Source organism: Pseudorasbora parva, chromosome 19 (assembly GCF_024679245.1).
Source record: "Pseudorasbora parva isolate DD20220531a chromosome 19, ASM2467924v1, whole genome shotgun sequence".
NCBI lineage: Eukaryota > Metazoa > Chordata > Actinopteri > Cypriniformes > Gobionidae > Pseudorasbora > Pseudorasbora parva.
The window spans coordinates 22,752,404-22,777,787 of NC_090190.1; the positions used below are offsets into that span (position 1 = coordinate 22,752,404).

Below are 25,384 nucleotides of genomic sequence, written 5' to 3' on the forward strand. Positions count from 1 at the left end.
TTGAGACTTCAATCAATCGTTTAGTAAACGGCCCTTTTTCTATCTGGACACGGAGCATAAAAAACATGCAACTTGTTCATTATCATTATCTGTGAAACTGTTGATTTCTATGGCAGTTAAATGAATAGTCTTTTTATTAGACTATTGGTATTGACTGGTTTGAGGTCTTTTTTGGTATAGGAAAGGGATATGGCCTCAAACGCACCATAATGCAGGAAATCACATCTATGAATTTTTTTTTTTTTTTTTATGGGGGAGAACCCCCAGACCCCCCACAAAAACAATTTCCCCACCTACAATTTTTTGCCTTAGCCGCTACTGACCCACCCACTTTTTATTTGCTTCCGACGCCCATGACACAGATACGCAGTCTGTCCAAGGTTGGAGCTGATTAGGCTCCAGTTCTAACCAAAACATACTTTCTTTCAATGAGAGGTACAGACAATAGTACAGGCAATATTCATCTTGACTCTTTAGTGTTTCAGTAAAAGAAAATATAAAAGGAATAAAATATGATAAATTAAATGAAAGACACTTTAGAAAACAAGAAACATAAAGCAAAATCATAACTGGAAATAATCATTATAATAATATAGGAAGATAGAATATAATTATATTGAAACGGCAGTGGATTTCAGAATCCCCCTTTCAATACCCAATCATAAAATAGTCAAAAGATGAGCAGGTATGCAAGTTAGTGTGTATGAGCACACATTCTAGCAGCCTGTATTTCTATATGTGTATTAATAAAATTCCATATGGGCTACACCTATAATACTTTATAGGGAAGTGGTAATGCTGATCACAATGGGTAAGGTAATATAAGCAATGTATTGAACACGGTGTCAGAATATCCACACAGTAAAAAATTATTTAGAAAAAAAGTTACCTGGTTGCCTTAAAATGTGGTCGCTCTCACAATTTAATGATACACAGAGTACTTACCCAACATGATCATCATTTCTGAGAGAAATTGTGAAGGTGAATGCATATACAAACCATCTCTCCGTTTAGGATTCGAACAAATATAATCCAAGCCCCTTTGATGACGTGCATGATTACGTTACTGTTTATCATCTGTCCGTCATCGTCTAAAGCCCACCCTGATGATTTCATTGGTCCGAACAGTTTCTGTTCGGAGATAATTACTCCTCTATGGTTCGAGGCCAGACCGAACTGCCCGACCTAAAAATGTTGTGGGCGGGGCTAAGTTCGACTGGCATCCAGGCTATTGTTGGGTTTTCCATGCTGAATGTTAAAGTCGATGTGTGACTCAAGCATGGTGAATTGTTAGATATTGTCACAAATATAGAGGCATTAAATCAACAAAATTAAAAGCTTGTCATAAGTGTTAGCAATAAAATGTTACTTGATCTTTAATTGGCATTCATTTTTTTAAATATATGCGTATAAGTATATACGTGTGTGTGTATATATATATATATATATATATATATATATATATATATATATATATATATATATACAAATCAGATAACTTTGATTTTGTGATGCAGCGCATCATCAATAGGAAGAGACTTACAGTAATATAAATTAAGTTAAAAGTTCCCAGCCATAGGGAACACTGATCACCATAATGGTGAGAAATTTTAGGAAATCAACATACATTTATGAAGTCAGCTTATGTGACACTCTCCCAAAGTATTTAGTTGTATTGTCAATAACAATCAAGATGACTGGAAAATGAGTGAATGCAACTAAGAAGAACGATGACTGTAGAAGTGGAGGAAATTAGTGAAAAGTCTATTAAGAATTGCCCCGCCTCAAACTTTTGCCCGGCCACCGTTTTTTTGTTGTTGTTGTTGTTGTTGTTGTTGTTGGGCAAAATGTTACTCAAATCAGTCAAGTAATGTTTACTTGGGTTTTCTGAGTAACAAATGCATTAGCATGCAAATAGTTCAGATTATATTTGTTTTTAAAGTAAATTCAACAAATTATTGGACATTAATTACAAAGCAAATGCTGCATTAGAGACAGATATATTATAAATGCTCAAGTCATTAAGGTGGTAATAGGCATATTTTTCGACATTGAAAAAGCTTATGAAATGCTTTGGAAGGGCTATAATGTTAGAACAATTAGGGATAGAATGAAGAATGTTTAACTTGGTAAAAGATTTTTTGCTTAATAGAACAGTTCAGGTAAGGGTTGGATCATCATGTTTATTAAATAGATAATGGTACTCCACAAGGAAGTATGTGCAGTCCAATAATGTTTAATATCATGAAAAATGATGCATTTCAAAATGTCAAAATAGATATAAGAAGATCTCTTTATGCTGATGATGGAGCGATATGGAAGAGGGGAAGAAATATATCATATAACACAAGTCATTCAAACAGGAGAAATGGGCCAACAAATGGAGTTTTAGACTATCAAAACCCAACTAATCTGTTTTGGGAAGAGAAGTAAAATCCCTGAAATAAAAGTTCAGGTTCTGGAACAAGTTAAAGTTATTAGGTATTTAGGGGGATGGATGGATGGATTCTAGATTTCTAGAATTGTAATACATATACAGAAATTGTTAGAAAAATGCCACAAAAAAAAGTATTAATATATTTGTCAGGAATGGAATGGGGAGCTATATTCGAAAGTCATACAAAGAATATATTGTGCATTGATCAGGTCAGTAATCGATTATGAATGTATTATTTATGGATCGGCATCGAAATCCTTGATTAAGAAAGTTGAAACTATTCAGGCACAATCATTAAGAATATGTTGTGGGGCTTTTAGAACATATCCTATAGAAGTGTTACAGGTTGAGACAGGATAAATGCCCATACATATACATTTAAATTATTAATTAATTATTGGATTAATATTAAAGGGCATTTAGAGACAAATCCAGTCAAAAAATATCAAAAGAGTGCTGGGAATATGGAAATGATAGTATTACTAGTTTTGGTTGGACAGCAAACAAAGATGCTTTGACTTTGGGTATTAATGAAATTCCAGTTAGTCCTTCTATTGTAATACCAAATATTCCTCCTTGTTTGCTATACCTAACCCTCAAGTTAATTATTTTCTTCAATATAAGATTAAGAATGAAAAATCCATGCCTAAGGAGGTTGTTGTAAAATAGTATTGGGAAACTCCTCAATGCTCCATATACAGATGGGTCAAAGGATCCTACGACAGGATAGACAGCGGCAGCATATATTCAGAGATTCCAGGTCAACATTCAGAAAAGAATAACTACTTTTGCATCTGTTTTTACAACTGAGTTGATAGCAATTTTATTGGCGATTCATTGGGTGGAGGATGTTAAGCCAAGGTATTTGTTTAGAATTTCTGTCAGCATTAAATAGTTTACTAACTGGTTAGTCAACAACTAGAACAGAATTAATATATGAAATACTAATAAATATGTTAAGAATACAGAAAATGGGTATACTCCTGAGGTTCATATGAGTGCATGTGGGAGGAATTAAATAGTTGGCAAAACAGGCATTGAAGTGCAAAAAAAAGTAGAAATTAAATTAAAAGAAAGAATTAAAGAACATGAATAAAAAGTGTCAAGAAGTGTGAGGACAGGGAAATAAAGGGCAGACATCTTTACAATATTCAAAAATGAGTTGGGGAATAAGTGTTTTGATACAAGATATCATTATTTCACAACTCCGAATCAGATATTCTGGTTTAAATCAATCATTGTTAGGGAAACACCAAACTGAATTGCGTACATCATGTAGCCTAGTGAGGCAGAGACTATTGAACATGTACTTTTGCATTGTGTAGCATTTATCAGGGAAAGAAGAGTTTATTAATAAATTGAAAGATATAGGTTTAGTCAATTTATCAAATCAATTAAGTTGTGCATCAGGAGAATGAAGAATAGAGAGAAAAATACTTGGTTATCTTAAAAAAAAAAAAAAAAAAAAACAGGATTGGATAGCATAATTTAAATGATAAAGGCCTAACATTCTTTTTAAATCCCAGTTGATGCTTCACACTCCAGTCCAGATGGTGGCGGTAATACACCATGAGTTGGATTTTCAACCGCCATTAAAACATACAAGAAGAAGAACAGGGGGACAAAAAAGCAGCAAAGCACATGTTGATGAGCACAACTGCGCGTGCATGTTGTGAACACGTTTATTATCGCTTTACAACAACGTGTAGAGATCATTTTAGATCTGTCGCGTCAGGCCAGTCGAGTTATTTTACACCAAGTATTCAAACATCGCATCTTCAAATCATCTGGTAAGTTGTTCGTTTCTTAGCTTTATTTTGGAAAGCGAAGTTTATGGATCATACCTGACAGACAACACAACACAGTATACAAACTACATAATACAATGATACGAACTTGTTATTTATCCCAACTTGTTTTACCTAGTGATAATAATTTGGGTTGTAGCCTGAAGCCTGTTTAAGCCTTGTTTATATTCGACGCGCCCGCAGACGGTTCGCACAAGAGCGAGGATTCGCGCGGCAAAAAATGACGTCAACACGGAGTGGGCGGTCGTGCGCGTTGGTTGCGCAAAATTCCATTTCGCCTGGCCAGCGCATTTTTTGTTGTAGGCGAATCTAGCCGAGCACGAGGTGTTTGCAAATGCAAATTAGGTGGTTATATTTACAAAATGAGTCTACAAAAGCAGAAATAAACCCTTTTAAATAAATATCCATGTTTAATAATAATAATTCATGAAACTAAGGTTTAGTGAAATTAGGAAATATTTAAAGGGGGGGTGAAACACTGTTTCAGTCAGTGTCATGTCAATCTTGAGTACCTATAGAGTAGCATTGCATCCTGCATATCTCCGAAAAGTCTTTATTTTTTTTATAATTATATAAGAAAGATGCGCTGTTCCGAGTCTTTCCGAAAAAAGCCGAGCGGGTGGGGGCGTGTCGTGTGAGCGGAGCTAAATAATGACGTGTGCGCGCTGCTGCTATTGTGTTGAGTCGAGTGCGTCGTAAAGCTGTGTCATCCCTAACAGCGGGAAAAAAAACTTTATTCAAAATAAAAATATGGCTTTTAATCAGATACAGCCCTACATCTATGACCCGGAATCAGACCCAGAGGCTGAAGTTGAACAGGAGCAGCAGCAAAAACGACTAGAGCAGGACGTCTCTATGTGGTACAAGTTATACACTAACTATATAATATGCTTAGTGGCTTGTGTTATTTACATATTTATACTTGAATTATATCGTTGTATTTTTGTCTTTGAAGGTGTACATGTGGGAAGTGCAGTTGTGCACGTGTGTGTGTGTGTTTACGCGTGGTTTGTGTAGACAATTGTAACGTTATTAAGCGGCAGGCTGAGTTAGTGTTTACATAGAAAGACACGGAATAGTAGCGCATTTGAATGAAGAAGCGCGCTTATTTAGTTCAACATATTTCCCCCCTCTTTGTGTATTGTTGTTTGGAGTGCTTTTACAATACACAAACATAAAGTTACACATATAGTGGCCAGATAAACAAATGTACACGCACTACACATCGCATGCTCCATTGATCAATTAACTATACGTGATCATGTTTGGGCTACTTGATGAGCATAGGCAAAAACACAGACATTTGAAGCAGTCTTACTCACAGCCTGCGGTTCTAAAGTTGGGACCTTTATCGTTGGGACTGCTCCATCCTTCAGCATTAGGCGATAGGAAAATCCGGCGTCGAGCTGGGCCTTGTTTATGAAACAGTCGGCACCGAAATGCAGCGAACAGATATAAATATTCGCGCAACTCAGTTGCTGATCCGGAAAAGCAAATTCCATCCACTGTTGCCTTACCGCGGGGTTTTTGGGGAATCTGTGGAGGACTGTCTTGGTCTGGCAACCAAAAACGCACTTTTTTGGTGACATTGTAATTGTGCACATCACCTATGCAGCACATCCTACAAGCCAGCGCTTTGATGGGCGTAGCCTGTTGCTTTCGCTCTCTCCCTCTCTCTCTCTCACGCTCTTCCGGTAGAATTGTCCGTAAGGCCCATACAAGGAAATTCCGCCCCCATTAACGTCAAGGGGACGCATGATCGCAAAAAACTTGCCGAAACTTATGACTAACCGGAAGTAGTATTTTTGACAAAGAAATACTCCCATCAAACGTCCACCTTAACTTTTGAAACTTTGTCCATGTTTAGTATGGGAATCCAAGTCTTTAACAGTGTAAAAAGATCAGTATGCATGAAACAGCATTTCACCCCCCCTTTAAGAGATTGTTCATTTAGTTGTGTATGTGTGCATTTTTTTCTCATGCCACAAGTAGCCTTATATCAAGGTAATATCAAGGTTTACTGAGTTTTACATGATAATTTTGTAGTGTGGTTTTTGGTGAAGTGTACTAAAATAAATATCATCACCTGTGTACATTTAGCATAGACTGTAAATAAAAAAGAAAAACAAAAAAGAACATAGTGCCACTGACGTCACCCATAGGAGTCTGAAGAGCAGTTTTGAAGCGCAAAGTAGAGACGAGGTGGCCGCTGCCATCTTGGGATCGCGCATCCCGCCCGGATAACGGAAAATGGGCAGGATGTGGGCGGAGCTGAGGTGACGCAATGACTAACAGACAGGATAAATGGGTATCCACCTGTCAATCAAAGTGGCCATGCCATTAATGCAGAACTTTAAGGTTATATAAGGTAAATTAATTAGTTGTAAACCTCCCCCCACCCCCCTCACAGTTGTCATGAAGAGCAATATTAGCTGTATAGACCAAAACCACAATTTGTACCAGGCTGCCAAGACAGAACTTATGTCACATAGGCTACTGATCGAATGTAAATGGAAAAAAATAGGAAAAGCTACATTTAGTTGTAGGGTACTGCTGATGGATGATTTGTGTGTACACTGGTTTCTTTCATCACCAAAATTGAACATTGGTCTGGGGAGTCTGCTCTGTATTTTGTACTGCACACGGGGTGTAATCAACTGACATTATTTGAATAACTGTACGCAACTGGATAATCCTTAAACCGACAAAGATTCAAACGGTTAGGAATAGGGATGGGCATTAGATTAAAAGTTTAAGTGAATTAGTTTGAGTGAATGCCTAGCTGAGTAGCGCAATTCTACAGTGCAATATTCTTTTGACCGTCAAAAGCTCACATCTGTGCTATCCGATTCCGAGCAGCAGAAAACGATCATAGCCTTTTTAGTTAGATAACAGGGAAATAGACCATCTTCCATAACCTAATATAGCCTAAAATAACTACTCAATGGTAGGCTGAGGCTCATTTAAAAATTGGTTAAAAAAAAACCCAAATAGATATATGGTAGTAGACCATCTACTACTACTACTAGGTACATCTACTAGACCAGAGTTAGGCATTTCATGTATTGCTATCTCCTCAATTAGTTAATCAGTCCCTCAATGATCATGTTAACTGTCTGAATTCCAAGCAATTTACTAGCGTTGCTAGCCTGATGTGGTCATACTCAATTCTAGTCAGAATATGAGTCTGAAACTGCTCCATTGGGCTGTAATTATGGGGCGTGTTTCAACCGAACCAGGTTTCATTTTTCATTTTAAATTTCATAAATTTAATTTATGGGTAAAATAACACTTTAAGCTTAAAGAAGGGTGCTCATGAGCACCACTTTGCGGCTGCTATGTGGCTCGATGAACACTTCAGCTGAGCCCATAAGTTTGCGAGCTACGCAAGTACGCAGAGGACTTCTACCAAGCAGCATTACGTTGGGAAAGTGCGGACTCAGAGGAAGACTGTGAGGGTTTAGGGTGCCATTTGGGACATGACCGTTTATGTATTTTTACAGCATGTTTGTGAAGCGTTGATCGTAGTAGCCAGTCACAGCACAGGCATATTTGATGAGCACGTGAGCACAATGGCCAGTCAGAGGTGTTTATGATTCCACTCAACAGCGCTCAGTGTCAGATGTTTTAAATTTCAGTACCGATTTGGTATCGTGGTCGGTACTTTTGACAACATTAGCATGTATGAAATATGATTTGTGATTTATAGTCGAATCTAAATTGCCTAACTTACCTTTTATACATTTTAGAGATCCATAATTTTACTAAGTTACTACCAGTTACTGTTGTTTCTTAACTTGGTATGACAAACATCACATAATGAATTAACAAAACAACAAAATCGAAAGATCCAGAAAGCTTTTGGTATATTGGTCCTCTGTTCTATTTCAGTAGCAGTGACTATAGTAAGTAACTCTGGATTGTTGGCGGAAACATATGGTTGTCATGGTGCCATAATACAATATTATTAACATTTTGTCAGGAATGGGATCCAAATCTTCCTCGTGTACCAGTAAATGGCCAGCTGTAAATGTATTTGTTGCAATGAATCATGCCATGGTAACACATGATACATTTGAAACCTTTAGAAGTAGATTTATTAGTGTACATGCAATGTTGTAAATGTCTTGACTCATAGATCACTGATTTACTATCTAGTCAGAGAGTTTCAAACTAAGGCCTGTTTGTTTCTTTTGAGAATTGATATTGTTTGTCTCATCACTAGGAAGTGCTTGCTCATGAGTTGGAGTTTGGATATGTAAGATAAGATTACACTTAGAAATTGATCTTCATTAAACAATTGAGATTTTTTTGTTGAACGAGAAACAAAATCAATTCTTTAACTTGTGCAGACTGGTTTTATGAATGCAAATATTATCTCTTGTCAGATTAATCATATAATTTCTTTTCATTTATCCAGCGTATGATTGCCAGTATGAAGTACATTCTGGTGACGGGCGGTGTGATCTCAGGCATTGGGAAAGGCATTATAGCCAGCAGTGTCGGCACGATTCTAAAGTCCTGCGGCCTGCATGTCACAGCCATCAAGATCGACCCGTATATCAACATAGACGCAGGAACCTTCTCGCCGTATGAGCACGGTAATCTTGCACAACTCATCATAGAAGCTACTTCCACCTTTAAAACCATTTTAAAGTTAAATGATACAGTACATACAAGTCATGTCAGTTGATATACAAATCCTGACAATACATAATTTAAACTTTCCATAAAGGCATGCAAGCATCTTAAGTTTTTCTTACCACAGACATAATTTTTTCTAAGCGTGCAGCTTGTTAAGTGTTTTGTTTTGTTTTGAGTAGTGATTAGATATTTTGCACAAGAAATTGACCCTATGCATAAGCAATTATAACATAGAACTAAATAATCAGCTTGGATTGATGACTCAATTGACCTGAAAACCTTAATTTAAACACCTAAATCTGTCCGAATGAGTTGGCACTGATTGAAAGGGATGGTGTAGATCTTAAAATCAGTTTAACAGGAAATTTCTAGCCTAAACTAATCTGCTTTCTCAGTTGGATTAAAAAATACCTGGCAAATATAAGCACTGTCGTTACGCATATGCTTATATGTCTTACTAATGTTTATGTACATTTATTAATGTTTTACATTTACAAACTAGGCAGTACAGAAGTGAATATTTACTTAAATAAAATACTTTTTGATATCTAATAGATTTGTCAGTTTTGGTTGTGGTAACTTGGGTTACATTCTTTTTTTTCTGCACACTCTTAATTTTTGTGCGGGAATAGATGAAATGCTCTTGGAGATAGTATGTGAGTCACATTGGCCCTCATTTATCAATCTTGCGTAGAAACGGGTGTATATGTTGGTGTAAGATTATGCTTACACTCCTCTTACCGCCAGATTTATGAAGTTGTGCGCACCTCTGACATCCAGGTGTACGCAATACTTGCCCTTGATAAATGCCGCAGCTGAAAATGATCGTCATTAGAATAACACGCCCCTATATATTCAAGTTTCCGCATCCCCCACGCCCTCATTTTACGCCATGGACACACAGAAGACGGCAAAGAAGCGAAACTTCTCCGACGTGGAGATCGGGCGCGTCTCAATCATCTTACTAGTCCACTAGTCAGGGCACTGATTAGGATATAAGTCAACGGGCTGACTCCCTGGCCCTGACTACTGAACTAGTGAGATGATTGAGATGCGCCTGATCGAGACCATCACCAGGGAAGTGGAAAAACACGAAATTGTTTTATTTGGGAGTTTAAAGAGTGGAATTAAAGGCACCCACAAAAACAAAATATGGACCCAAAAAAGTACTGTTAATAGTGTGGGGGTTGAGAAGCGCACTCCAGCAGTTTAAATAGCTGTTTGGATGAGAAATTATCACAATGCATTATTTTACAGAACATGTTTTGAAACAATTAGCATTTAATTTCATATCACGGCACATGTATTGGGGTGTACGATATGATGATGATGTGATGTGGAGTAGCCTACCATTCATTCATATTAATAATTGCATGACAATTTGTATTCTTTTTACTATTATTGAGATTTTAATATTAATGACGCTTATTGTTATTTAGAAGAAGAATGCCGTTATTATTTGTTTTATTATTTAATAAAAGAAGAAGGTATTTTTTTATTATTTTGTCAGTCTGAATTATTTTCAGTCCCAGTCCCTGCGCAGCTGCCGGTCCTAACCCTGAACCGTCAGATAAAGCGCACAGGCTCGCAACTGGAGGAATACATATGCCTACAAATCAAATGCTTTGATATAGTCACACAAATTAAACATTGAAGTCTATGTTGCACAAAAATAAACACAGAAGTTTATAATTACTATGTTGTTGTTGTTGTTTTTTACAGTGGGTCATAATATAGCACATCTTTGTCAGTGCGTTTTGTGGTGTTAGGAATACTTTTTCTGTGCGTTTTCGCACTAACTCAAAACGTGAGTACACCACCTCCTGAGCTGGCGTAGGGTTTGAGCGTGCCGTACGCCAACGTCCATATTGGTAAATCTCAAAGTCACCGTGGGTTTGGGTGTATGCAAGGTGTACGCTGGAAATTTGGTGTACGCACTTTTGATAAATGAGGGCCATTGTGTTTAGGGAACATAGAAACAATACAGAGTCTGAAATCGGATCGAATTCATGTGGATTGACAGAAATGAGTACATGCTGCGTATTACATAATTATTGTGGGACCTGATCTGTCTTTGGGACTTTGGGGTGGACAGTAACCAAACACTTGGAACATTCCTGGCAACAGCATGCTAAGAAATTGCTTAAAATCTTAGGAGCCACACAGTAATTGGCCTCATAAACCTTCTTCAGAAAATTGAAAAATGCATCTTGAGCTTTAAACATTATAAAGTATGTGTATTTATATGAATGCTGATCAGAGCTCCTTGGTCTGTATATAAATATGATGTTTTTTGGGGGTTTTTTGTAGGTGAGGTGTTTGTTTTGGATGATGGGGGAGAGGTTGATTTGGATCTGGGCAACTATGAACGTTTTCTGGACATCAGGCTTACCAAAGACAACAACCTGACCACAGGAAAAATCTACCAGTCTGTCATCAACAAAGAGCGCAGAGGAGATTACCTGGGCAAAACTGTGCAGGGTGAGTCGGAGGTGTTATATTAATGTTGGTTAGTTGGAATTCTTTGAAGTGTCAAAAATACATTTTGGTCCAAAAATAACAAAAACTATGACTTTATTAAGCATTGTCTTCTCTTCCGGGTTTGTTTTAAATCCGCCTTCGCGACTGCGCAGTCTCCCTCAGACTATAAACAAAGCTTACGCACACCAGATAACACGTCAGCAGCGTCACTGCGCAGTCGCGAACGCAGATTGAAAACAAACACGGAAGAGAAGACGAGCGAAAGAAATAAAAGGTGTAATTCTCTGGTCTCGGGGATATGAGGGGGAGGGAGTGCGATAATTTGCATATACTACTGGGTTTCTATTAATGCAAAGCTTAATGCGAAATCACTGAAGTAACTCTTTAAGTCTTGTGACTACTTGGGCATGCTTTGACCCATAGACTTTCATTGTAAGTGCAGTTTTAAGTCAAAACTATTTTCTGTGGCAATCAACAGCAGGTCGCATGCTGTCTATAGATCTTAACGTTTCTAGAGCAGTCGTCTAAATTGGCTTTAAACATACTGTGTATGTCTCCATATGTTTCATTATATATATAAATTTGTTCCAGTGGTGCCACACATAACTGATGCTATTCAGGAGTGGGTGATGCGTCAAGCTAAAGTTCCTGTAGATGAGGATGATGTTGAGCCCCAGGTTTGCGTCATTGAGGTGAGTAAAGAGAAAGTAAATATTTAAAGGTCCCATTCTTTGGGTGTTTTCGAAGCTTTGATTATGTTTACAGTGTGCAATAACATGAGTTCATGTTTCGCGTGTAAAAAAAACAGTATTTTTCACACAATTTACTTATCTGTACAGCGCTGTTTCCTCTGTCCTAAAAACGTCCTGATGATTTCCTTGTTCTATGAAGTCCCTCCTTCAGAAATATGTAACGAGTTCTGATTGGGCCAGCGCTTCCCGTGTTGTGATTGGACAGCAGCTTAGCGCACTTTGCCCGGAAAGGTCCCGCCTCTTAACATAACGGGGAGATGCAAGCGCTGAATGCGCGCTCTTCTCCACGTGGGAGAGCAACAAGACCACGCCCCCTTTTTTGTGTGTTCTTGTGGGCGGAGGGTTAGTCAACAAACGGTTCTAGTGACGTCATTACATCCCTGCACTTCTGCTGTAGTCCAAACCGGCCGTTCACTGTAGGCTTTGAAAGGGAACTTCTGTTAAATAAAATATCTCGCTTGGCATTGAACTTTGAGCTTTATAATTTTACACGTATTATTTATGCTCTAACAGCAACATTACACACAAACTAAAGTTTGAAAGATGGAATCGCGAAGAACGGTACCTTTAAAGTTTAACAGGTTTCTGATGTCTGAAGTTTTGTACGTCTTTTTTGCAGTTGGGAGGTACGGTCGGAGACATAGAGAGCATGCCTTTCGTCGAGGCCTTCAGACAGTTCCAGTTTAAAGTAAAGAGAGAGAATTTCTGTAACATTCACGTCAGTCTGATACCACAGGTAAGGAGTTGTGTGCACTGACGTCAGCACGCATAGAACAGTTCATTATAGACTGTATCACAGTACATGTACGCATGCCCTGGTAATGTGAGTCTCGATCATGATGTCCAGCCCAGCGCTACAGGAGAGCAGAAGACAAAACCCACTCAGAACAGTGTGAGAGAACTCAGAGGCCTTGGACTGTCACCTGACCTGGTGAGTCAAGTGTCATAGAGCACGTGTAGTATGTTCAAAATTGTGACTAGCTTGATGATTTATTTATTTCTTTACCTGCAATGAATGAATTTAGAACTTTTATGAGATTTTTGAGTGTTCTTGTATTCTTGCTGTTGCAGATAATGTGCCGATGTACCACTCCTCTTGAAACCTCCGTTAAAGAGAAGATATCCATGTTCTGTCATGTGGAACCTGAACAGGTTAGTAGGGCTGGGCGATATGGAGCAAAAAATATATCTCGATATATTTTGCTATATCTCGATATACGATATATATATCGATATCTTTACAGGAAAAATAACCCCCTAAAAACTACAGCAAAAACAAATATGCCAAATACTATAATACTACATTTTTTTTTTTTTTTTTTTTATTGAAGTGCAAAGAGGTAGTCAGTTCATGTAGGAACAGTGCTTTTGCGACATAAAAAAAAAAACTCCCAGATTACATAAATAATAATAATTTAACTGTAAAAGAAAATAAATAATATTGCCTTCTTTTCATTTATTTCATGCTTTCAAAAGATGAATCAAAGACTCCCTTTTTTTACACTTAAAGTAAACAGTAAGCATTTTGCAGAAAGATGGGGGCATGACTGAGATATAAATAAACTGATTTTGTCATAACACCATTTCCTGTTAAATTTGTATCAAAATTCAAACTCATCATGCGGATCATGTATGCTACACATGAGCTGAATTTCACTTCTTTTCCAGTTACAGAACGAAATATGAATGTCAGAAGGTAGGCTATATGATATGATACAGTACAACTTACAGAAGAGCACCGCGTGTCTCAGGACACCCGGGATGTCGCGTTTTTCCCTCTTGGTTAAAACATGAATAGACCTATTCATCATAATCCCGTGATGAAGCTGACAAAATAATAATAGTAATGATATTGCAATACTTTTTAAATGTTTTCAAATGATATGCGATCATTTTGACATTTTAACCGAAAACCATGCGATCAGTTAGACACAAATCATAAACTGGCATGATTGCGACTGAGAGTGCGTCTTGTACCAATAGTGTCAATCACCTGACTGTGGGTGAATTTGAACTATGAACATTACTATTTCTTTATGAATTTTAGCAAGCAGTTGTGTTAGAAGGAAAACATGGTCTCTAAACTGAGTCCTGAACAACGTGCGCGCTTGTCAACATGATAACTAATCCTCACCTGGTTGCGGAAGCAGCCGTGTTCAATGAGACAACACGCGAGGGGAGGGGGAACAAAAGCAAGAGGCGGGAGGTGCGCGAGCGGGGCCGAGCACAGCACAGGGAAGGCAAACAAGCAAAGTGGCGGAATCAGAATTAAATATAAACAATATATCGGTTTCAACCCTAACCAATAAACAATAACCCTCACCCTAACCCCTAACCTAACCCTATATACGATATGTCCAAATCCATATCGAGTTGAAAAAATATCTCAATATATTTTAAATATCGAGATATCGCCCACCCCTACAGGTTAGTCTGGAACACACAGAACTGAAAACCACCATTGAGCTTCTTTTACGTTACCAACAGCTAACATTATACCGACACTAGCTGTTGGTATAATATCATAACAGTTGTTAAATCCATGTTGGAAAAAAGTGTAAAACGCTTCTTTTGGTTGAAACTTATTTAAAATATGTCTCAAGGACAATGCGTCTCATTCACTAATAATTGTGTGGATTATTTGAGTTTATAAGCACAGAACATTTCTGCCTTATCAGCAACGTGCATATGCATTACTGGGTAAACCCAGCCTGATCTGCTGGCGATTTGATTTCGCCCGGCATCTCAGCCTGGAAACCTGTACATTAATTTCTAATGCTTGTTACACTTTTGCGGGAACCAATCACAGACTAGCTTATCAACCTGGCGCACTATTGGCTGGGTTTAACATGATGATGGATAGAGAAGCGATGGGTCATTGCCCATGTATCACGCCTCTTGTGCTCTGATTGGTTGAAGGACTATCCAATTGTGTACTGTATCATTTGAACTATGCCCATTGAACACGCCTCTTGTGCAGTAGAACATACAGAGGAAACTCCTAAGTACTTGAAGTTAGTAATTTGGATAACTTACCCAAACCATGTCCATATATGGGCTTTCTGCACAATCTTTCCTTTTATCACTTTCCGCAACATTTTATGCTCTCATCTAGGGAAAAAACCTAAATATTTTGAGTGTGTGAGTTTATGCACGGTTTGTGGTTCCCATGTTTTTCAATAAATTCAGTATTTATTTTAGTAGGAAAGCTATTGATGATTCATGATTTGTTTGTGAAAACATTTGCACACACATTTCGTGCATAAAGTTGTGCGCATGTACGCTTGGTGAATGAAACCCAATAATCTCATTTGGTTTTTTTTCATAGGTGATCTGCGTACACGATGTATCGTCCATCTACAGAGTGCCACTGCTCTTAGAAAACCAGGGTGTTGTGGATTACTTTTGTCGCAGACTGGACCTTCCCATTGAAACCAGACCCAGAAAGATGCTTGCAAAGTGGAAAGAGATGTCAGACAGGTTAGATTGCATTTAAAACTCTGTTTATAAATTATATTGAGCTATAATGGATCATGTAGGCCTTCAATGTTGTATGTGTTTGTATGGTAGATCGGACAGGCTATTAGAGCAATGCTCCATTGCTCTGGTGGGGAAATACACCAAGTTCTCAGACTCATATGCCTCTGTGATCAAAGCCTTGGAGCACTCCGCCCTCGCCATCAGCCACAAACTAGAGGTTAAGGTGGGTAAAACCTTTAACATGGCCTATTGCAATTGGTTTAGCAGATGAAACGGATGGGTAATCGTCTACTTTTACCTTTTAAAGATTAGTTCACTTTAAATTCTAAATATAAAGTTGTTTCAATGAATCTTTCTCTTCTTTTTGCTTCGGTCTCTAGTATGTTGACTCTGCAGATTTGGAGGCCAGTACATTACAGGACGAGCCTGTGAAGTACCATGAGGCCTGGCAGAAACTCTGCAGCGCGGAGTAAGTAATGCTTCCAAATACAATGACTCCATTTACTTTAATAACATCCATTGCTTAGTAAGATAACGTAAACCCCTTAATAATGTTCTTTTATTGAGGAAAATTCAGAAAACATGTCAAGATCTTGATTTTTGCCAGTTATCCTGATGTTGTTTTGTTAATATTATTGCTGCTATCTCTCATATCTCTCATCATCAGTGGTATTTTAGTACCGGGAGGTTTTGGAGTACGAGGGACGGAGGGCAAGATTCAAGCCATCAACTGGGCTAGGAAACAGAAGAAGCCTTTCCTGGGTAGGACCTCTTTAAAATGAGTTTAAACTCCAATGTGGTGGAAGTGGCTGTGAATGTAACACGTCTGTACTATTCATCATTCAGGTGTGTGTTTGGGGATGCAGCTAGCTGTGTGTGAATTTGCTAGGAACATGTTGGATTGGACAGGCAAGTTCTTCCTTCGTGAAACAATGTTGTACACGTGACTCAATTAACCAAGCCATGTTAAATAATGTGACTCTTTTGTTTTACCTAGATGCTAACTCCACAGAATTTGACCCAGAAACAAAACATCCTGTGGTGAGTTTAAATGGGAATTTCTGATTCATTCTGGATCAAAAGCAATAGAGCAGATATAACTGTATAATAATGTTTTTGTCATCTCACAGGTTATTGACATGCCAGAGCACAATCCAGGGCAAATGGGGGGAACTATGCGGTTAGGGAAAAGGCGAACTATTTTCAAAAACAAAAACGGCATACTTAGTAAGTGCATTTCAATAACTGTAATACCATACTGATGATTTAAAAGATAACTTGTTTAAATGCATGATGTTGTTGATATCTGTCTCACAGGAAAACTTTATGGAGACGTAGATTATGTAGAGGAAAGACACAGGCATCGCTTTGAGGTACATAATCTGTACTTTAAAAAAGGATGGTTGTACATGTACAATATAACAGTGACTATAGGACTGTGGGAGTATGCTCAAAAATCTGTCATGATTTTGCTGGTGGTATGAATTAATCTGGAATTGAACATTTCAATATTTATCTGACCATTTTTTTTATAATTTCAGTCCTTCCTTTTCTTTAGTACGTTAGATGCTCTATGCAATGTTTTTTTTTTTTTTTTTTTTTTTACAATACACTTGAATTTGACTATTTTCTCAATCGGATTGAAAAATACCAGAAGCAGTGCCGTGATGTGAATATTAACATTTTACATAATTTAAACATGGGTTTATTTATGTCTCCGGTCTTACAAACCGCTCAGTGAATGAAACCCTGATTCTGATTGAGGAAACTTAAAGGTTAGTTCACCCACAAATTAACAATCTGTCAGTAATTACTCACCCTCATGTTGTTCGACACCTGTAAGACCTTTGGTCATCTTTGTAACACAAATGAAGATATTTTTGTTGAAATCCGATGGCTCAGAAAGGCCTCCATTGGCAGCAATGTCATTTCCTCTCTCAAGACCCATAAAAGGCACTAAAGTATCTCACTACAGTGAGTGGCTCTATTTTCTCACGCATGCATCTTGGTGCTTCCTGAGTTTACATCAGAGGTCCAGAAGGAAGACAAGAACTTGTTAAAATTAAGTTATTTAGTTTAGTTTGTTTTTTGTTTTGTTTTTTTTGCATAAAAAGTATTCTCGTCGCTTTATAAAATGATTGCAGAACCAATGTAGTGAGATGGACTGTATAACGACGTCTTTAGTGCTTTTTATGGGTCTTGAGAGAAGAAATGTCACTGCTGCCAATGGAGGCCTTTCTGAGCCATCGGATTTCAACAAAAATAACTACATTTGTGTTCCGAAGATGAACAAAGGTCTTACGGGTGTCGAATGACATGAGGGTAAGTATTTAATGACTGAATTGTAATTTTGGGGTGAAATAACCCTTTAATGTAAACAACCCTTTAATTAAAACTAATAAAGGTCAATTTGTATTGTCCTTAGGTTTAGTAGCATACATTAACCCAGTATGATTCCTTCTGTCTGAGCAGGTGAACCCAGAGCTAAAGCAGCATTTTGAGGACAAGGGCTTCCATTTTGTGGGTCAGGATGTGGAGGGAGAGAGAATGGAGGTCATAGAGCTGGATGGTATGTTAAAGAACGCAAGACAACCGCTTCAATATGCCAAGAGGATTTGAAATGTTTTGGTTAGAATTTTTAGATTTAGTGTTTTAAAAAAAAAATGGCGGCGTGAACGTTAAAGGGTTATTAACCCAAAAATGACAATTCTGTCATCATTTTAGGGCTGTAGATATTGATTCTTTTAGTAATCGAGTATTCTACCGATTATTCCATCGATTAATTGAGTAATCAGATAATTACTTTTTTCTTTATTAAAGAGCAAAATATATACTAAATATATAAGAAAAATACGACAGGTATCTTAAAATTAACATCTAATTTGTTTTCTTTTTAGAAAAGCTTTATTGCTGAAATGACATGCATTAATAACTGTGAAAATAACCAATTTTAATGCATTCAATTGCTATATTATAAAAATCTATTTAAAATTACTTTAAAAAGGTAACCATAGTTCAGTCTAAAATTAAACCTACAACCAATAAACCAAAGTAATAGTAATAAAAATAACAATAATGCCTAAACATTGTATTTATGTTGTGCAACTTAACTTTCATGTTTCAGCTTCAGCTCAGGCATGACATAAGCTTTTACTGTCTTCTGAATGCTGTGTGGCTTTTTTAAGAAGCAAAAAATATTGGACTGGAAGGTAACGGTAACTTGAAATAAGAACAAGAGTAGAGAGTCAGCGAATCAGCTGTTAAAAACAAACCATCCACCCGCACCCGTTGGTCACAACTTCAAATCCTCAGTGTAAGCGTGATGTATCCAATATCCATCACATATTGGATACACTGAAGTAGGTTGCTTTAAAACAAATTTTATACAGTAAAATTTATAACAGTACACAGAGGAGTAACCGCTGCAGGTCTGGAATGTGAGCAAAATCGAGAGATGAGTTTGTATTTAATTCAGATAAAGTACATCACGCATACAGACGCAAAAATGGTGTTTGGGGGGGTAAAATGTGTGTTATTTTGGCAAGGTTGCCTGCTAAAATTCATACTCATGGGTCTATATATCACAATAAGTCGCTTCAACCCGCGGACATAGAAAACAACCCCCGGAAAAAAAACGCCGACTTTGCAACACAGTGCAGTTGAACTCTGTTGACATTTGACAATGCGTCACTTCGTTGCTCTTATTGGTTGTAGGTCTATCCAATTGATGTCTATCCTGGTTCATTTGAAACCAGTGGCGATTTCTTTAAGACTGCAAGGGAAGCTCGGCTTCCCTTATAATGTCACAAAATGAATGTTCAAATATGTACTATTATATTAACATTGTATTGACTAAAAATGCGTTAGAAAACGTTCATCTCAAAGACGAGTTCGTTCAGAATCAGTTACATATAGCAGGTCGGCTGACTCGATTTCCTTCTCATACATTCCCGCAGCGTCACAGTGCATTTCCCTATTGAAGCCCAGCGTCCATTGACTTCAGTGGGGCTGCTTTGAACGTGCTTTTTCAGCGCTTCGAAACTAGACGGTCATTGGATAAACGCTGCGATTATGTCCCGCCCACGGACGCTCAGCGTCTCTGGGAGTGAATGGGGAGTGGGCTGGCCCGGACGCTGAGCTTCTGCGTGATGATTGGAGGGTCTGCATCTCCTTTTGACTGACAGCGATTCTGTACTATAAGGAATCACTGAAGCTATTCGCGCTCAGTCCCATCGCGGATTTCTCAAGTTCAGTCGAAATAAAAACTGCTGCAACCTATTTCTTTGATATTTGCTTGGCGAAATTGCTTGATTTTCATCATGCATTTCACACAATTATACACCACATTCCTTGTTTCAGTTTTACAGAGTTTAATATTTTTTTAGATCGTTCATTCATTCACAGGGTAACAGACCATTTTCTTGAAAAGGAACGTAGGGCAGAATTTACTTTTAAATAAATAAGACAATTGGCCAAAAATGAGCTTCCCCTCTCTGACAGACCAGTAGCCGCCACTGGTTGAAACACGCCCCATAATCACAGCCCAATAGAGCAGTTTCAGACTCATATTCTGACTAGAATTGAGTATGACCACGTCAAATGCAATGTCATCAGTTTGCCTAAATTAGAACACAGACCGTTCAAATGTTTTACGCACCATTTACATGTGGTAGGGAGCAGGTGTACATTTCTTTCTGACCAACTAACATTTTGAAAATACGAACATTTTCGTGAATCCAAAAACTTACGTCAGAGCGGCTTCACAAACGATTTACACATAAATTTGTTCTGCTTGTGTTTCATGATTGAGGCCCATTATCTTTAAGATTTATTTTCTTGCAAGAGAAGAGTCAGAGTAATACAGCCATCCTGAATGTCTGCAGTGATAACTGCAGACTAAACATTTGAGTTGCCTTTTAAACCCTTTCCAAGGTCAGCATCTCTGCACTCCTGTAAATTTCCACACATACTCAAATTACCCCAATATGTCTCATTCTGATGCTTGGACCCTCAAAACCCTGACATCTGGGTTCATGAAACTTCACCGCTCTTTCATTTTAAACTGTTATTCCCTTAACTAAAACGAGTTGATACATACCTCTCGTCTGAGTGCGTGCACTTAATCACTCTGACGCGAGGTGACATTCTGATAGCTTTTAGCTTAGCCCACTAAGCCGGTACCAAACAGAGATCAAGTTAGAAGCGACCAAACACCTCCACGTTTTCCGTATTTAAATACAGTTACACGAATAGTTGAACGATCAAGTATGGTGACATAAAATAAAACGTGCTGCTTTTCTAAGTGGATTAAAAAGGAGAATTATAATGTATGGCGGAATAGCACTTCTGAGAGTACTTCGACTCTGTGCAGTAAAAAGTCCCAGCTGAAACATCCTCCCTCACATCTCCCCCTCCCCCCTATTGACAGAACTGTGAGGGAGGATGTTTCAGCCGGGACTTTTTACTGCGCTGAGTCGAAGTACTCTCAGGCCTCGTCCACGGTAAACCAGCGCTTTCCTAATCCGATCATTTTTTTCCTCGTTTCAAGAAATATCTGCATCCACACGGGATTAAGAAAACGGACTAAAAACGATGTAGTTTGCATGCCAGGCCAGTGTGTGGCACTGTAATTCTGCCACAGAAATACACTAAAAACGGAGAAAAAGAGTTGTGGCTAGGGGTATAGCACTGGTCGGAGGTGAGCCAAAATCTCACAATTAAATAACAATAAATAAATTTGCTACTTAACAGATGTGTTTTATTAATGCCTACACCTACCCCAACCCAAAACATACCCTTACAATAATGCAGATACGATAATTAAATGACGCAATATTGTTGTGCGCATGCCCAACAATATTGTTGTGCGCTGTACACACGAAGACGGAAGAGGACCGTTTTCAGATTTATCCGGTTTGGGACCCGGTTTAGAAAAATATCGGATTCATGCTTCAAAACCCCGGATCCATGTGGACGGGGCCTCAGAAGTGCAATTCCGCCATACATTATAGTTCTCCTTTTTAAGCTAAATGCTATCAGAATGTCACTACGCGTCAGAGAGATTAAGTGCACGCACTGAGATGAGAGGTATGTACCAACTCGTCTTAGTTAAGGGAATAACATAGTTTAATTGGAAAAAGCGGTGAGGTATCCCTTTAAGGTCCTGAGAGCTGGTCACTGGGTGCCTCCCTCTATTGATTTTAACAGGCATAGGAAACAGAAAACGCATGCATAATGATTAGAATTAATTTTCTTCTCTGATAAAAGTAAATGTTGGCACTCTGAACTGGCTTGTATTTTGCAGTTGGTTTGGTCACATTACAAGTGAACAATTTGGAGTTCTGTAAATCATCGTAACTGTTTTGATGTGTGAACTTGTTGCGTTTTGAAAGCCGTTTAGCATGCAGCACAGAAAAATTGTTTTAGAGGATTTTTAGATGTTTGGTTGTAAACAAAAGTGCATGAGATGAGTTGATCAGTTTGGCTTTTTTTTTTTTCAGATCACCCATATTTTGTTGGTGTCCAGTATCACCCAGAATTCACATCAAGACCCATAAAACCATCTCCACCATACTTGGGCCTGCTGTTGGCAGCTGCCGGGAGGCTGCCGAGTTACCTCCAGAAAGGCTGTCGGCTGTCACCACGGTATGATGTTCCCTAAACAATTTTATCCCAATGTCATCCCAAGATGCATCAATAAAAAAAACTGGGTGCCATCTCTGGTATAAAAAAACAAAAAAAACATCTTGAAGCAGCAGAATTTTTTTAACAGCTGTTGGAACCTGAGCAGTGGCTATTTTTCAAGCTTTGCATGATAACACAGGGTCCCCGCGGGACCTTAAAAAGTCTTAAATTCGCGGAAGCATTGCGTTCTAGGTCTTAAATAATGTTAAACAGGTCTTAATTTTCCTACGTCCATGTAACGCTACCTTCATTGAAATGCTCTCGCCTCCCACAGCACGTGCACGGGTGTGTTTGTTCCGTGGTGTTTGTAGTTCTTTCTTTCGCTAGACCAACTATTGTTCGCTCTGTTACAACTACAAATTAGGCAAGCACGCATCTTATATCGCAGCCAATCAGCTTTCGTGTTATTGGCACAAGCCTCTTTGTGATCGTACCCCCACAGACGCATAAAACGGATTTTATTCTTCAGCTGGGTCTGACGGCTCTTGCAGTTCCGCAATAGTGAATCTTTCTTACCATCTTGCATAATGACCAAATAAAAGTATAATATACCCGACTGCACTAAACGAGTTAATAACAGTGATGTGAACTCCGATGTCAGGCTGCGTGTGTTAGCTGCCTGTCAGCGCTCGCGCGAGTGTATTGAATGTGTTATTTCTATGCTCATTAGCCTAACGTTACTCTTGAACGATCAAACACACACATTATGCATATGTCTATATCCTGATTTGAGTTAAACAGTTTGGGACGTGTCAGTAAGTTCTGGATCTGCGCATTAGTAAGTTCTCAAACTGAAAGCGAACGAATATAACGTTAGCTTAACACAAACGGGGAAAACAGCCCTTACACTTAAAGGAACACCAACTTTTTTAGAAATGGGGCTTATTCAACTTTGCTGCTTTGCTACATTTAGATATGTGGAGAAATGCATTTTAAGCTAAGCTAAGCTAGTGGCGACCCTGCCAAACTAAAACAATGCAAGCACTGAGACAAATGCATTTGCCCACATATCTAAATGTCTAAAGAAGTTGAATAAGCCCTATTTCTAAAAACGGTGGAGTGCTCCTCTTTGTAGATATGAATCGTTGTTGTATTTATTTTTCCTATTGTCATTTGTTTATAAGTATATATTTTATTACGTAATTACTTGAAAACGTTTTACTTCTATTAAGCAGTTGCTTATGGCATGTATACATACCTAATCCTGGTGGGATTGAGCTATGAATAATAAATTCACTAATACTTTGTTCTATTTAAATAAATGAAATAATATAAGTTTAACTTCTTAATCCGCACCGGTTCGTGGGCGGGGCGTCTGACGCAAGTGGGCGTGTCTCTACTTATAATTACTTTTGTTTTATACAAGCTGTTCAATCAACTATCACAAACTATGCATCATTTGAAAGCTAAAACACTCAAGATTCATGTTCTGAACTCGTTTTAGCAATAAATACACCAGAGAGGAAAGGGTTAAATTAAATGCTAAAGCAGTGGCTATTTAAACATTAGCATAATGAACGCGGTACTCATCTTTCATCTCCTGACGTTCAGATCAGATCGGACGAATCCACGAAACAACAGCATACATGTCTGTGTAAGAGTCCACTCTTCAAAATGCATCCCACTTTTAATCCAAAACAACGAAAAATAAGGGGAAAAAACTAAAAATCCTCCGTTGTTTGCATAAGCGCTTTGCGTTAAGAGTAATCAATCATGTCCATTTTCAATGAAATAGCGATTATAATCATTATTTTGACAATCTCCCCTGTACTGTGGACTGTTCCGGTCATATTAAACCCTCCCAGGTCTCTCTCCTTCAATCAAAAGCTGACTAGGACACATAAATAGAAAGGGAGCTCGTCACTGGGTGATACATCTGTCAGTCAAACTCGCCGGTCCTTAGTTGGATAAGCCAGTCAATGCATAGCCAGCATAGATTTGATTGATGGATGTAGTAACGAATCAAAAGACAATATTTTGCGTAGTTTCTGTAAGAGATGTCGTAAGAAGCATTGGTGAATACCTCATGCTTACTTAGCGTCGTCTTCAAGGTATTCATTAGTATCCAGCGCCTGCCAGTGTAAGTGCCTGCCTGCCACACACACTTACCATACACAACGCGCAGACTAAATTAGAGACTGTTTTTATCAACTAAATTAGTTTTTTAACACTTGTAAATTCTGTAAATAGTTGTTTTAGTTATCAGGGCCTGCAAATGCATTATAATTAGCAGTTTATTGCAGATTTATTTGAATAAAAACTACTCTTTACTATTACACAAATGTTCTAATATAATTGGACTTTATTGAAAGGACGCCCAGTCTTTTTTGACATAAAAGCTTACAGAAGCTACATTTTTGAGAGAATCGTTCTCAAATTTTAATCAAAGCATGATCAGACATTCAGTTTTATATTTAGGTTATTTTCAGGGCATTAAAATTAAAATCTCATATTTTTTCCATAAGGGAATAATAAAAAAATAAAACGTGAGTCACTTACATGCATATTTCCCCTTGTTTTAATTTGTCCCTATACTACTATGAGTTATGACTTTTGGGTAACATAATTTGAAGTGTCTAGTTTAAAATAAGACCACATTTATGGATATAGACCATAGGGTTTAAAAGCTGCAGACATTTTTATTTGGGGTATGTCATTTTTTTTTAATTTATTTCTCGGCGAAGGTTAAGTAATTTAGTGATTCTGCATTTCCTATGCAAAGTGTGCAATATAGGTCTTAAATTTTATTCATAATGGTCTTAAATTTGACTTGGTAAAACCTGCAGATACCCTGTACCAAATGAAAGTTGTTTTCTGTTCACAGAGAGACGTACAGTGACCGGAGTGGCAGTAGTTCTCCAGATTCAGAGATTGCAGATTTTAAACTGTTCAATTGCTCAGGAATGAATGTTAATGGTGTTGCATGACTGCTAGACAAGCTTATACTTTGTCTTGGCCATTGCTTCAAGGCCTTTTTTAAAGTGTTATGGTTCAGTGTTTTGAAAGGTCCCTTATATACTTTCCCTTTCTCTTGTTCACATTAAATAAATGGAATTTAAAGAGCTTGTCACTGTAGTGCTAAATTACATCACTTATGT

General features: G+C 37.9%; 1 protein-coding gene across 1 annotated transcript; it reads left to right on the top strand.

Annotated features, from left to right (window-relative positions):
• The first annotated feature begins 4,049 nt into the window (after window positions 1-4,049).
• On the top strand, window positions 4,050-25,350 carry ctps1a (CTP synthase 1a). The gene is given in 19 exon segments (XM_067425231.1): window positions 4,050-4,227; window positions 8,666-8,846; window positions 11,200-11,370; window positions 11,962-12,062; window positions 12,742-12,858; window positions 12,970-13,053; window positions 13,194-13,274; window positions 15,451-15,602; window positions 15,693-15,825; window positions 15,983-16,071; window positions 16,270-16,364; window positions 16,449-16,511; window positions 16,600-16,643; window positions 16,733-16,829; window positions 16,920-16,975; window positions 18,075-18,171; window positions 22,103-22,247; window positions 25,111-25,165; window positions 25,167-25,350. Coding segments are annotated over 18 exon segments (1,785 nt in total). The 5' UTR covers window positions 4,050-4,227; window positions 8,666-8,668; the 3' UTR covers window positions 25,194-25,350.
• The last annotated feature ends 34 nt before the right edge of the window (window positions 25,351-25,384 follow it).